Source organism: Rhea americana, unplaced genomic scaffold (genome assembly GCF_003343005.1).
Source record: "Rhea americana isolate MKP2758 unplaced genomic scaffold, rheAme1 scaffold_528, whole genome shotgun sequence".
In the NCBI taxonomy this organism is placed as follows: Eukaryota; Metazoa; Chordata; class Aves; order Rheiformes; family Rheidae; genus Rhea; species Rhea americana.
This window is the reverse complement of record NW_028186677.1, coordinates 114,345-129,917: the sequence shown is the minus strand read 5'-3', so window position 1 is coordinate 129,917 and position 15,573 is coordinate 114,345. Positions and strand designations below refer to the sequence as shown.

At 39.4% G+C, this 15,573-nt stretch overlaps 1 protein-coding gene across 1 annotated transcript in view; it reads left to right on the top strand.

The window, feature by feature from the left end:
• SSU72 (SSU72 homolog, RNA polymerase II CTD phosphatase) overlaps positions 1 to 8,664 on the top strand; it is a 33,402-nt gene extending 24,738 nt beyond the window's left edge. Inside the window, exons 3-5 of the mRNA XM_085318241.1 lie at positions 4,428 to 4,567; positions 6,892 to 7,010; positions 8,081 to 8,664. Of these exons, the coding sequence (XP_085174367.1) occupies positions 4,428 to 4,567; positions 6,892 to 7,010; positions 8,081 to 8,182 (361 nt within the window). The 3' untranslated portion in view covers positions 8,183 to 8,664. The remainder of the gene's footprint in view (positions 1 to 4,427; positions 4,568 to 6,891; positions 7,011 to 8,080) is intronic.
• The last annotated feature ends 6,909 nt before the right edge of the window (positions 8,665 to 15,573 follow it).

Here is a 15,573-nt window from a genome sequence, read left to right as displayed (position 1 = left end):
AAGAACAAAATTGTCTAGACTCCCTTAAAGTCTTCATAGACAGATTTTGCAAGTTACTCTACAGATTTTGCAAGTTACTCTACAGATCATCTTTAGCTCCTTTAAAAATTAGCTGTTCTCAAAGATGACTCAATGGAGGAATGAGTATACTGTGCTACGTACACAGATGGAGGAGACAGCTCTGACATTAGAGTCACTTAAAATTTTATTTTACATCATGAGTGATTTTTGTATAACTATGTGAGCATATTCAATATAACTTTAACAGCTTCAAAAGTATGGTTCAAAACCAGGGAAGCTTAATTACAGGAGAATGGAAATATGCAGGAAGATGTGCCTAAGTTTTCCCCCCCCCCCCCTTGCATTTCTGCAATATTTTGTAGTACCCAGATGGAATAACATCAGTCACTGGTGGGATTTTTTTGTTTGTTATTCTGACTGCCCATTGCTTCTTTTTACTCAGCTCACCTCTGAGAGGGGTGATGACAGTATGTTGTTAAGGGACTGACTCTGCTGCTGAAAAAGCAGTTTTGAGGGGATATTTTTTTTTAATGGACTTCTACCAAAAGCTCTCATTATATCCAGAAATATCTGTGTCAGGTCTGTAAGGATCCAATTCCTAGCAAAAACAGCAATGGGAATTTTATTAAACTTCGTGTTAAGGTAACCACCAGAAACTTTGCCACCTTATTCAACTGCAGAAGAAATGCTATCAGCAGAGCGTGAATTTGGACATTTTTGAAGGCATCTTTAAAAGTGGGAGTGATTTATATGAAACTGAAAAATAGTATTCTGGAATAGGAAATTTAACTTTAGTACAGGTTTTATGAAATTGAGTGTAAAGATTGCAGATCTGGGGAAGTGAGAGCAAAGGAATTATTCTAATAACAATCTGTATATGAAGATAATTATGAGAATATATTAAAAGCAAATAAGAAAACATTACTTCTCAGGATTATGTGCATTATTTTATGGATGTGTTCCCATATGCCAGTTTCACCTTAGATAAATCTTGTATTCACGGCTGTTACAAAGTTCTGCTCTATTTATGAGAAATGTACTTATTAAACTGTTACTTGAAGGACAGTGCAACAGAGGAAATTGGGAAAAATGGTAAATAGGTTTTCAGTTTTCCAAATGTACTTTKGAATAATACTGATGTTTTTGGAGGAGAATATCTAGTATCTTTAACTGAAACTGGTATGGGTAGAGGTGTTTGGAGAGGACTTGAAAAACTCAGAAGTGTGGATATTTTAGAACTCTTAAACTGACCAACAAGAAAAAAAAAAGAGAAAATTTATGGAGGATTTGGTGGATCATTGTCAATGTCTTTGTTACTGTTGTACTGAAGGACTTAYTTTCTCTGTCTGTCCTTTTGTCAGCTTACATTGGCCTCAGGTTTTTAAGGTTTGAAATGCCTAGTTGAAAGCATACACTGACATGAAGGGACATCTACAAAAGCAAACACTAAATGTGAGAGAGACAAAAGAGGAAGTGCTTTAGTGATATGTGCTGGTGTTCAGGCAGCTGATAGAATCTGCTTTTTCTTGCTGTGTTAACTGTCTAGACAAAATATCCGTGTGTGTGTGTGTGTGTATATATATATATAGAGAGAGAGAGATGAAAAAATAAAATCTTCATCAGTTTCTTATTGCGGGATATCCTTAAGTAAATGAAGAAGGTCCACACTCAGTAACTATGGAATTAGTAGGTACAGCCGTTTCCCTAAGAATGAGTAACAATGTTGTGGCTATTGGAAAAGGTTAATTTCATTGCAACAACATCTRTTTTTTTAATGTAACATGTTTATAGTCTTGATTAGTCATACATCATGTGTGACCTATTCAGCATAGTTATTCCAGTRAAAGTGATATCTGTATCAGACCCATTGAGATGTAATGGGTTTACTATACCAATAATTTGCAAAGGGTGAAGGACTCTTAGATAAATATATGAATGTTTTGTTGACTTTTTGAGTACGGTAGTGGTGAGTAAGCTACTGTGGCCAGATAACATTAATGGCATTAAAAGCCGKGTGAAAAATGTTTGCTTAACTTCTGAAGAAGTCTTCAGAAGTTAACCAAAATTTTTTCACCTGGTTATGTTGAAAAGTGAGGGCAAGGATGCACAGAATAGGAAGTATGGAATAGAAATCTGTTGGCAAACAAAGTCTGCCTTATATGATTCAACATCTGGCAGAGTAGTGAAAATTATCAATAATGTAGTATCTTYGAGTTCACTTAGCTCATGAAGAGAAAGAAGTTGTGTTAGGAGTACATACTGAAAGCAAATCATGTGCAGGTCACTTTCCCTGCTTGCTGAAAGGATGGTGGGCTGGTTTTCCAGGTGAAAAGGGTTAAGAAAGCCACATACGAAAATGACATAAGTCTTAACTACATATTTCAGTCTGCTTTTATAGGCAGATGGACCCTTGGTAGGGGGGAGCTTTAAGTGGACAGAAGAAATGAAGTTTGACATTGTAGGTTTCTTGAATATGTGTAACTTTCCATCTCCATGTTCAGTCAGGAAAGCTAGGGGGCAGATACCAGCAGTATATTTTATCCTAGAAATGAAAGACCAAAAACACCCCCCTCCCCCACACACACACACAAAAGCAAAATCTGTCTTATTTTTTTTCTTCCCAACTGCATGATGAAAAAACTGAGACTATATAGAGAAGTTGAGCCAGAAAGGGTTCACTTTCAAACTCTAAACTAGGTAAAACAGCGAGATGTTTAAAAGTACTTTGAAAATGACTGGGCAGTATTGTCTGCTTTGCGCATAACCAAGGGTTTGAAATAGTTATATTGAAGTACAGTCAGTGGATTCTTCCAAGCCTGAGAAACCCAAGGAGGGATTATGAGGTAAAATTTGACTATAAAGGCAATTCCTTAATTTCGTAGAGGGAAGCCTTTTTGAAAAGGAGAGTGGTAAAAAGTTTGGGATTGACCTGAAGAAAAGAAAMACAGTAAAAATCAATTGACTGATAGAGGGTTGATATCATGTATTTATGATAACCAAAATAATTCCAAATAGAAACTTTCTTAGTTCTAGTTGAAGTGGAATGCTGCAGAGATACAGTAAATAATAGACCTGAATATTTTTTCTGTATAAAGTCAGCTCTTATATGGGTATAAAGATGGGTTTCATTTTTAATGCAGCTTAAAAACTTAGAGAATTAAAAGCTCTTGAGACTCTTGGCTTGAAAACTTGTCTAAGAACAGCATGGAACATGTAGATTAGCTGGTGTAGATCTGACTTTCTGAGGCAGTAGAATTTGAGAAACCAGAGACATCTGCAATAAGACAGGAAATTGAGAGTCTTTTAATGCAAAATTTGTTTCTTAAAGGATTTAGATACCTGTTAGATGTATGACTCTTCAAAAAGGAATGAGCAAATAAGATCTCATACGTACTTGCTATGATGATGGATTTTTTTTTTTCCAGTCAGAATCCTTCTGTTATCTCTAGAAATTGTAGACTCTTATCCTTACTACTATTTTAATTTTAAAATACATACTTACATATATGAAAATATCAGTTATTTCTAACCAAACAAGAGATGCATCCRTTTTCAGACTTTCTTTGGTTCAAACCTTTCTTGTGTTGCTAATCTACCCCTAAAACTCTGCCTTCAGAGGGAGTGTGGCTTCAGTAAAGAACAGGTTTAAGTGACAGTCAACCCTGGAATGCTCCTAATGAAACTCCCTATCCCAGAAGTTTGAGAAGACAGCGTGGTGTGAACAGTGGGCCAAATGGGGGCCTCAGGTTACAGTAACAGCATAAATGTACCTACCAAGCAGCATAACTGATTCCTTTCATGCAGTTACTGAAATTTTAATAGGCAGAAAACAGCCCATGTTCGTGCCCATTTATACCTGTGGATATTTTTAAAGGGATGACGCTTCTATGTGTGTGTTAATTTTTTTGGAAGTTCTGTTGTGAAAATCTGAGGCATGAGTAGGACTTCATGCAGGTATGCAGTTGACACTAGAAGCACTGTATAGTTGAACTTGACCTGGAGTAAGGACCACTAATTTGTGTGGATCTAAGACATTCTGTTCATGCAAGCGGCTAAGTCTGTATATTCTAAAAAGTATGGATGTAAAAATAGTTGCCTACATTTTTTTAAAAGAAACCTGGTCTTTTGAAAACCTTTTAAAGCTGTCTGCTATTGTATTGATGACAGTGACAGTTCCATGAATCTCAAAAGCTGCATGAATTATCCTGATTGGAGTCATGCTGCCACCTTAAGAATTTGTGTAGTGGTCATTAATCTTTGTATTTGCAAACAGGAAAAAAAAAATCTTATTTTAGCTTTTTGTCCTAATAATTTTTCACGTTTAAAAATATAATTTGTACTTCTCATTTGCTCAAAGATACAACTCTTTTTTTTTAAGTAAAGATACTTAACTCAAGCAACTTCAGATACACACAGAATGGAATTTTACACATGTTGGACAGAAATAAGAGAATCAAGCCACGACCAGAAAGATTCCAGAACTGCAAAGATATTTTTGATTTGATCCTAACATGTGAAGAAAGAGTCTATGATCAAGTAGTAGAAGGTAAGGACCTTGAATTAATTAAATCATGTTAACTTGCAAGTACTTTTCTTTCCCTCCCAACCCCAAGTCCTTCACAAATCTAGACATCTGTGTCTGCTCTGACTACTGTTGCTCAAGCAACAGTTGGTGGAAAAAGTCACAGTCCATTGACCTGGACTTTATGTACCTGAAAAGTGATGGCTGAATACTTATTTTTGAAAAATACCAGGGCTGGCAGTTACCAAAATATGTAGGTACAGCAATTTCAAGAGCTGATACAAGGAAGTAACAAGCATTTGGAGAAACTCAAGTACATATTTGGTTTGAAAAATCTTATGGATCTAGAAGACTAGCAAGTTGTATGTGATAAGTACTTTTTCACTGAGTTGATAGAGAAACTTTGTCATAGCCATCCTATGCGGAGTGTTCACATACACAACACTGTTCTGGTCTTCTAGATATGATTTCTCTGTGTTTGTGCTGTTGCATAGGATACTGACATATTGTGGTATGTTGAAGATGTGATCTGGGTTTTTCACAGCTTTGGAAAATGACTGTTGATTCTTCTTTGAAGCACTTTGAAACCACACCATCAAACAGGCAGCTTGGGGATAGCCACAGTAGGCAGCATTCTAGCCTTTGAGTTAACTGTATCTGGTGTATCCAAAGATAGAGTAACTACTTCGTTTTCTTGAAGGCTATGGTGCTGGAGAGTCCTGATTCCAGATGAATCAGGCTTTCTTTGCTGAGCTTTGCTGTCTTCCCTATCTCCCTTTAGATCATAAAATTCTTGGTGGACCAAATGCTACCCTAATGAAAGATGTCGTCATAAAGTTCACCTGAAATAATGCTCTTCTGTGTCTCTTGATCCTTGCTGTTAGCTGTTCAGTCCAGAGGGTTGTCCTTGCTCCTTACTTTCAGCCACTCGGCTGCTTTCAATTTATGCTCTGGTTTCAGAGCATTTTGTCATTTTCAATTGCTCTCTGAGGAAGACTTGATGTGACCTACCGAGCAGTTCACCCACAATAAAAAYGTCCTGTACAGGTAGAAAAACTGTCCCTGAGCTTGGCTAACACTCTGCAAACATGCTAGGTAGGGCTTTGTCTTCAACTGAGTCAAAGTGAGATATGCCAGAAGAATATCAAGTTGCACATTGAGTGTTCTGCATTAATACAAATAATGCAGCAAGCTGATGTGAACCCACCAAAAATCATGGGGTTTCAGCAATGACTCCATCAGCTGCTGGGCTAGGATCCAGCCTGCTGTTAGAAATGTTGGATGCAGACTCCCATGAGGTTTAGGGTGTTTGTTTCCTGGCTTTTCAGTCCTCAGTGGTCATGTCTCAAGCAATATAKAACACTGTACATCTGGGTTTCTGAAAGCTGAGCAGTTAGTGTTCTGAATGTTTAAGGGAACTGGTTGAAATGTATTGAGGAATTCTATGAGAGTAACTGCACTCAGCATTAAATAAATCCTTAGTAAAATTGAGCATCTCTTGCCAGGAAAGTAACTTTCACCCTTGTGATTTAAGAGTTCTAAGTTATGAAGATAGCAGGTGAAGAGCAACCATTCCCTGATTGTCCAGTTTTGCAACCCTCTCAATTCATGGTAATGTTCTTCATAAATGACTAATGAAAGGAAGAAACTTTAAGTGCTACTAAATGGTGCTTGAAGTGAAAGATGAAATTTTTACAATGGAGTCCTTGASAGGTTTTGCCAAGCTGAAGTTGCAAAATGAGGATAAGAAAAAGCAATAAATGTCTTAGAAAATATTCCATGTAATAAGTTATATTACAGAGACGCATAACAATAGTACATAGATGGTTTGGTGGGACAAAGATGTTTTGTTTTGTTCTCCCTTTCACTCTTCATTAACAAGTGAAACATATTAAAACTGGATTTTCAAATGTGACTATCATTGCTTGAACTGAAATTCGCCTTGCAATTTTGAGTGTGGATGCACAGTGCTTTATAAAAACCATGTCTAAAACTTTTTGAATGTGGAAGCCCAAAATCATTCTTGACTCTTGAAAACTGTGACCTTGATCTTTAAAAGACTGTCAGAGTAAAGTGGGCAGTAACCTTTTTTAAAACCAAGGCTTAGAAACTGTCAGAACCCTTCTACAACACTAAATATATTTGTTTCCAAAACCCACCCTCTCTCTTTTGAAATAAGAAGGACTATTGTTTAGGAAAACAATGAATAAACCAATTTCTAAAAGCAAGATTGAAGAAGGCAAAGGTAGASAATTTCTGCATACTAAAAAAGCCTTATGAATACTCTATGTAAAACCTGATACCATTCCACACAAAGTGTTGCTGTTCTGTGTTTTGTTTCCAACTAGATTTAAATTCCAGAGAGCAGGAGACATGTCAGCCAGTACATGTGATCAATGTGGACATTCAGGATAATCATGAGGAGGCCACCCTGGGTGCTTTTCTTATTTGTGAGCTCTGCCAGTGTGTAAGTAGAGAGGTTTCATTACCTATGCACACCTTGGACTCAGCTGAGGCAAGGGTTTTGGGATTTGTGTAGTACTTCTTGAAGATACTGTATACAGCAAAAGCTGTTTAACCCCTGTGAAACTGCCCCAAAGTAAAATTAATGTCAAGAGACTTCAGTTTCACAATTCTTTCCTAGTGGTTCTCTTTAGAGTTGTTGTGCCTGAAGAGATTATTGTAACTGAGTTCCTGATCTCAAGTCAATAGAATGTGTGTTCAAAACCAAAGGGGCTGTTAGCTGTTATGGAATGCAGTATTGCAAAGTATTGAACATAATCATTACACATGATGAGCCCATATTCAAAACATCTATGCATGGCAAATGTCCATTTCAAAAGCAGTTTTAATATGCCTAATTTAAACATCAGAGTTGCTTTCTGAATCCTGATATACTTGAAAGCATTGTGTGTAGGTGTACTACGTAGTACCACCCTGTTGCGTGCATTTCACCGTCAGTGTTCTTACCCCTAGCCCTTGAAAATGGGTCTAAAATAAGCTGCACTTGAAATAGTTGACACAACTATCATGAGAGCAAGGAAAGCATCTTTGTCCTTTTGCAATATACAGACAGGCTGATGAGCTCACCTTTTCCAGTATGACAGCAGACCCTGCCCTCCTTTCCCCCACACCCCTGGCCTGTGTGATTTATTCTGGTCTTAAACATGTACATCCTTTTACAGATCCAAAAATCTTAATAGGGTTTGAGGGACTTCAAACTTTAGCCATCTGTTCAGTGTGCATGTAGCTATTCTAGTTAGAATGGGTGTTGCCTACCCAACAAAAGCATTAGTTTGGTTAAGTGCCAATTCAGTGGGATGGAGAAGAAGGGATATGCAGGTGAACATGATGCAGAGAATATATGTAGATGTGGGAATGCTGGGAAACCGTCAGTAAAGCCCCTGGTGCTGCATAATTTGGTATAGCCTGCTGGCTTAGATTTCGCAGTAAGCCGAAAACATGGAATCATTACCATACTACCAAACTGCATCATATCCTTGGAGTCCAGTTACTTAAGTGTTTTTCCTGTTTTAGATACAGCACACAGAAGACATGGAAAACGAAATAGATGAGCTGTTACAGGAATTTGAAGAGAAAAGTGGAAGGACTTTTCTTCATACTGTCTGCTTTTATTAAAGCACATCTGTCTCTTAGGCCTTATACAGATGAAAGAAGCATGTGTTTAAAGTTCTGATTATATTGTATTTTCCTGGAAAATGAATGCTGATCTTCTTTTGTTGTTGTTGTTAATGATCTTCAGTGGGTTTTTTTGTTTGTTTCAGGTATTCTGCCACAGGCAGGCAGAAATACTGGTTAAATTGTACATATTAAATGATTAAAAGTATACAGAAAGGCCATCTATTTAAAAATAAAAATCAAGATTTTCTTTAAATCCTACTTTAATTGTTACAAGTAGGTTTTTAATTATAAAGAGAATGTTTCTTGAATATGTTTATAATGTATTTTTCCAGCTTACAAATTTATTTTATTTCTTTTTTTATTTTAATGTAACTGAATGGCTGGACTATGTGAAGATATGAGTGGAACAATGAAAATGAGTATCTGTATATTATTAGATTTAAAATTGGAAGCATCCAATAAAAGTGAAAAATCTGTAATTTTGTCTTTGTCTTCAGAATAGAAGTAAAGTAATTGTGACTATGCTCTGTGAGGTAAAACCTGCTCATTCATCCATAGTTGTCTGGAGAGGATGTTGATTATGAGATGATCTTGATAGGAATCACAAGACCTGGACTCTAGCCCCGGTTCCAAAAGACTGTGTATTTGGACAACTTGTAATATTTTTGATCCTGCGTTAAACTAAAGTGAATTGCTTTCTCTATATGAATTAGGGCTTTGCCAGCAAACTCTCTATCTTGACTCCTTTTGTTTTACCTTATGTGAGTTTTTATTATTATTATTATTATTATTATCTTAAATTCTCTTAAACTACTGATTTAGGATATGGTAGAAGTTAGGATTATGTGCTTTCTCTGAATTTAGGCCAATGTTATCCATCTATGCATACAACTTTAAATGCAGGTATCTTGTGTCATATGGCAATACTACTTAACATTTTTTGTGAACACATATATTAAAAGGAGATTTCTGTTCGATTCCTGAACACTGCAAGCCCATATCTGTAAATATTTCTCTGCAGTTGCTATGCAAATCCTAGAGTCTGAAATAGGCCAAAAAAGAAATCTTGTACCTGTCTCTGCTTGCGGAAWCTGAAATTGGCTGTTGTTTCAACTGCCTTGTGGGAAAATCTAAACCTCTGCCAGCTTGACCTCTGTCCTGGCTGGTGCCCAAATGGGTTATTGCATCATTCTCAGAGCCTAGGAATGTTTAATATCCCAGAAAATACCTAAACTGCTATCCTTGTCTGGAAAATAGCTTAAGCAAAACTTTTGTGTAGAATGAATGAATAGATCAGAACAATTAAGGGTTGGAGTTCAATCAGTTCTTTTAAGGTTTGCAGGATATGTGTTTTCTGGTTTGCTTTTCCTGCTCCACTTTGTTTCTGGAGACTATCTGAAGCATTTGATCCAGCTTCCTCTTCTTCTGTTCGTTTGTGTATGATATCATAGCTTGTTACCATGGGGACACTTAAAACCAAAGGAGTAAGATGATTCAGTAAGGACTGAACTGCTTGAGTTGATCTCTCTGAAACAATGTCTCAAGTAATGCTGGTACTGAGCATTTTGAGCAGAGTTCTCCTTTCCTATATGGCACCAGTCTTTACAGTGTGACAAGATGAAACAGAATGTTACARTTTTGCTTCCACATTTTTTCTCAATGGACAGAGCTCTTTGTGGATACTTTACAAACAGCCAAACAGGCTGTGATTTATCAGCACATTTTTTTAACCCGTTTTGTATGTACACATGAAGACTTACAGCGGTACCCTTTTTATTATAATTTTTTTTATGTGTGTAATAGTATGGCAGAGGATTCTCACTGCTGTAGTGTTAAGTATGGATTAAGTAGTGGAACTTCATCAGTTCAATCACTTCATCCATTTAACTTCAACCTGAAAAGGGAATTTTTGGTCTGATGTGACCAAATATGATACAGTATACTGGATGTTAAAGAACTGTTCTTTCTTTCCTCAGTGTTTTATTCTTGAGCAAAATCAGCACTGGAAGCTGACTGGTGGTCTCATGCAGTACACTGCAGTGCTTTCAAGTGCCTGAATTTTGCTCATTTGCTTGTGTGTGGAAGGATGTTTGGTAAGAGCTACCAGGATAGACAAGTGATTATCCAGAGTGGTCCATAGTCCAGTTYAAATGGACCAAATTTCCATGTGCAGAATTTGTTCCCCACCTGAAACTGTTCTTATTTTGACACATTTTATTTATAGATTGGGGGAAAAAATATTTGCATTTATATGTTTTTTCTTCATATGTTTGATTTGCATTGAAATCCACAGTGAAGCTCAAATCCCGCAAGAATTTTGTTGGGTCCTAATCATATGTATGTATGTATAAAATAAACCCTGGCCAAGCACAAGTGACCAAGGTCAAAGTTATTTCCTGTGCTAAAAAGAATTTTCAAGATAAATTTTGGATTAAGAGAAATGGAGTAATATATTTTTCATTTAAGAGTGGAGTGACATTCCACAAGCCTGACAAGCAATCACAGGTTGTGGTGCGAAATGATACCAGAAAGTTTTAAGAATATGAGCAATTCACTGGTTATCTGTGTAAGATGCAGCCTTTTAGTGTTCTTTTATGGACAATTTGTTGTGACACTGCTGGGGTGGTTAAGCTGTTAAGTACAGAGGTATATCTGTAATTTAGTATATATATTTGCTAAACCTCCTCTCCAATCTGTCAAAATGTTTATACTGGGTTGGCTTCAGGGCTCTTGATTCACCATATACATGACTGTGCTTTTCCCTGCCTTGTAGATAAATTGATGYTCCTACTGGTGAATATCAGTGCTGAAGATGATTATTAGTGATGAAAGATTGTCCATTTGTTTTCCATGTCCTATAGTTAGCATTCTTGTTCAACTGTGGAAAGCAGTGAAGGGTTAGCACCTTGTGAACACAGGGTGCATTTATTCAGAATTTGGTTGTGAAGGAAGGTTTCTGCTCTAAAATAAACTAGATTATTAAAATATACCTGGGCTGTTTTCCTGGTTTCCCTGACCCCAGCAAAGTTGGTTTTAAAATGCAGATTCATATCAGGGTAACTTCTTCCACTCTTTCTGAACATAGTGACCATGTTTTGTCAGTATTTCTCTGGCTTTGTTGACTTTCTATTGATTGAAATAGTTGCATTTGTTGAAAAAGTTTCCATTGAATTGTGTTTAAAAGATTTTTGCGCACTCGTGCTGCCACAAAGTTGATGTTACTATCTGCATGAACAGACGTCTTTGCCAAGAACTACTTGGAATTCCCATCTCCCACTTCTCAGATGTTTGCAAATCCTATCCATGAGGCACAGAGCAGTTCGTTTCTAGTTTGCAGTCTATTTATGACACAAGTCATTTATGTGTCTGTTTTCTGACGTGTTTCTTGACTTGCTTAGGGCCTTCGTAGTATTCAATGAACATTCTTCTTTTTGTCAGACATCAACATAATTTCTTTCAAATAAATTTATTTACATAAACATTGTTGATTAAAAAGCAAAGACTTTTCTCAGATAAGTACTGCTGGTGTCTCTGAACCTTTCCACTTGCTGGCTTTTTTCACTTTCCTTTGAGGCTYGGTGGACAAAGTAATGCAGATAGCGTGATCAGCCTGCATATGATAAGACAGAGCACTCTTCCCTAGGTTTCAATATTTGCTGGATCTAACTGTGCAAAGATCAGTGATCCTAGCTGGATTTCCCCAATGGGGTAGCCTAATGATTTTGTTGCCAGGCAGAATATCCAGCTTCAACTTTTATTCCTCATACATGTAGGAGCTTAGAAGAAGACATCAACGAAAACAAACACAAGTGCTTGTACCAGCACAGCAGCTGTGAAGAGAAGAGGGAAATAAGAAACAGAGTGGAGTTTAGGGAGGGTAGGATATCTGAATGGGTTATTAAAGAGAAGAAAAAAAATTGAAAGGAAAAAGAAGAGTAGGGCTTGTTCCATTTGTCATGTTGGGCTCTTCTATGAGTTGTCTTGTGTGAGCACCACAGCATGCCAGCTTAGGACTGTGCGCCCTTCGAAAGGAAATTGGAGGGAGTTAAGTTCCTGTGTACCTGGCTTGTGATAGGCCTCCTCTCTCTGTGCTTGAATACCTGCAGGGCAGCAAATATGAGGCTGCTTCCCCCACAGGCATCCCTGGTCTTGTTCATCATCTCAGCTAGAATTGCTAGTGTTTTAAAGATGTTTAATAGGGAGGGAAAGATGCATTTACTTTAAGCCCTCAAGTACTGAGAGCTGAAGGAGGCTGGCTGACTGCAAGAAGCTGCAGGTGCAGCAAGATTGGTTTGAAACAACAGAGTTAGGCCAAACTTTGCTGCAGTCTCATAATGCAGACTGGACTTGTCTGCATGAGGACAGAGAGTGGAGATTGTACAGCATGAGGCTTGAAGCTGAACAGGAATCAAGGGCTGTGTAAATCCTGATTTGGAAAAAGGAGCAGCTTGCTTCTAGCAATCTTAAAATGATAAAGAAGAAATGTTGCAAATCCGTATTAAACTATTCTGATAATAACCTGAAATTATCCAAGCATCTGTTAGCACTTAAATTAAAAAGATAGTCTTCACTCATGCAATTACAACTGCTGAAAGAGTTCCTGATGCCTTTTCATATTGGATGGAAGTTGCTAGAGAAGCTCTTTCTTGACCTTATCTCTTCTAGACACACAGATGAAAGACCACTCTGGCCAAACACCATGGCATCAGATTGGTCCTTGGGTCTCTTGTGGGCAGACAGGAGTTCAATATGTGTTAGCATTTAATGGGACAGGAATGTTTCTGTTGTTTTGTATCTCTGAGGAGAGGCAGTCTTCTTAGGCCTGCCCACATTTGTCTTCAGCATAATCTCATGGCTATGCTGCACTGGTTGCTGTGGAGAGGTGAGTCTAGAAAAACTCATGGAGAGTTCRTACCAGGGTTAGGGGTCAAACCTAGATGCAGTGGAATGGGGGAATGGACCAACATGAGTTTTACAGGGCCTGAGTCTGGACAGTTGAACATGGGCCAGAAAGAGAAATGGGGAAACTTGGTTGACTGATATGTTGCAGTAAACAAGTGCAAGATGTTCCTGGCTGCAGAATGACACGTGTCATTTTGTATTCCTGCCAGCTAATGAAGTGAACAGTGGAGAAGGAATTTCTGATATAATTTAGTGCTGCAGGAGGTCCTTGACTCAAATGCTCTGCATGATAACTGGATTTAATGAACACTGGGATAATTTCATGACTGCTAACCACATTTTCAGCCCTGTGAGCTTGTCACATTTAGTGAATCCTGGACTCTGGGAAGTTCCGGTGGGTTTGAGAAAGGACTTGTGCTGCCTAATAAATCGACAACACTAGGCTGAAATGTATTGACTGTCCTCCCACAGCTGAAGACAGCAGGCAAAGGACAGGAGGTCCAACCAGAGCTGCGGTGCTCACAACAAAATTTTCAGAACAGTGATGCTGGAAATCCTTGTCAGCCAGGATTTTTGTTTCAGCTGGGCAACAAGGAACACAACTCCTCAAGCTCTGTGCTGAGAAACCCAGATTAGATCAGAGCCATGGACAAAAGCTTTCCACAGTGTCTCAAGGCTAAGAACTGACCCAGCCTAGTTTGTGGGGATGACTGGGACATCAGACACATTGGCTGATGGCTAGGCAAAATTTCAGTCTCGCAAAATTGTTTGGGACTTGTTTTCAAAGTGTTTTCTTTAGTGATTTTCCTGGTTGTTACTTTAAAAATAAAAATACTTGTCTCTTACACAGATAGCAGAGTAGCTAGCTGCAATATCTCTGCAGTACTTTTGCATGTAGATGATAGAAACCACCTTGTAGCTCAATAAACAGTGRGAGCAGCCCAGGGCGGAGGGCTGCAGAGGAGTGAACCCAGATGAGCTGAGCAGGATGGCAGTGAGGGAGGCCTTCCTAGCCTTGCTGCTGTTTGTATGAAGTGCCAGACTTATCAAATGTTTCGTGTTTGTGGTTTAATTAAAAAAAAATGCAATGCAATCTGTGTTCTAATTTGAGGACACCATTTAGTGATTTTAATTGTGTGACAGTATATTGGTATTTTCAATACCCACTAGTAGGTTAATGACTGTTCCTTGAAGAATGGAGTTTATATAACACCAGTCATTACATAAGGAGGCTGATTGTGGCCTGAGGAACACAAGGAAAACAAAGAGGCAACAATGGAAAACCCAGAACAAGGAAAGCCTATGCTGACGACCCTGAGAAGCCTCAGAAATAAATGACATTTGGGTCCCAACAAGGTGAAACTAACCTTGARGAAGGCTAACGACTAACGTTTCACCGGCTAACGAGGTGAAAGCACTGCGTGTTGATACAGCATAACCATCAAACTATGTATTACCATAGGTTTCCTACATGGTAGGTCTAATGTCCTCTGCTCATCAAGGTTGGACAGTTTACATTTCAAAAGTGCGGTTATTGCCTCATCATTTATTTTCTTTTATTTTCCCAGAAGCACCTATGCATGACCTGAGTTGGACTTACAAAGTAACCCAGTGGAATAAAGCTATGGGAGAGTTTGGAGTGAAATCTTTTGCTTGGACCTTATATTTCAGGTTTGATAGACTAGACAAAGATGTACAGCGTAATTTTCTTTCTGCCAAAAAAGYCCATAGATCTTCCAGATCTGTGTTGTCCCAGCTTTTCTTAGAGGGATGAGTCCAAGAGAGGTACTTATACAGCAGAGAGGGGAATCACTCCCCATTTTGCCCCTTGAGGCATCTTCTAGGAGACGTGGGGTAGTAGGTGTCCAGGAGGGACTGGACTGACCTGGGGCGAGACCTCCTCATGAGAGAGATCGGTCTCAGAGTGAAAAAGCAGCCAGCAGAGAGCAAGGGGCCGTGAGAAGCTGTGGGGGTGCAGGGGAGTTGGTGGTTAGTGTCCCAGTGCTGCCGCGGGCTGTGCCCGCACCCGGCCTCCCCCGGTGGCACGGAGCTAGAGCGTGGCTCCCTGCCGTGCCCTCTGCCCGGGGGCAGCTGCACCTGACTGTGGGATGGGGCCGGACCCTCGACCCCGGGCTGGACGCGAGAAGGGCAGGGGCCGATGCCGGGCAGAGGAGGAAGGGCGGGGGTGGGGATGGGATGTGGACTCAAAATGCGGTCAAACGCCGCTCCCGGGGCTTCGCTTGGGAAAACTGTGCGGCTGCAAGGCGGGGGGAAGCCCAGCAAGGGCAAGTCCGCAGAGCTGTCGCTGTTGCTGTCGCTCGCAATGAGCCGCTCCCGGAGCAGCGCCTCCCTACGTAGGTAAATGCCCGGGGTGAGCAGGGGGAGGCCGGCTCTGCCTGGGCGCATCTCCCCGCTGCATCTCGCGTCCCTCCCCTGCGCGGAGCCGGGGCCCTGCGGTGCGGAACCGCTCGGGGGGCGTGGGGGGG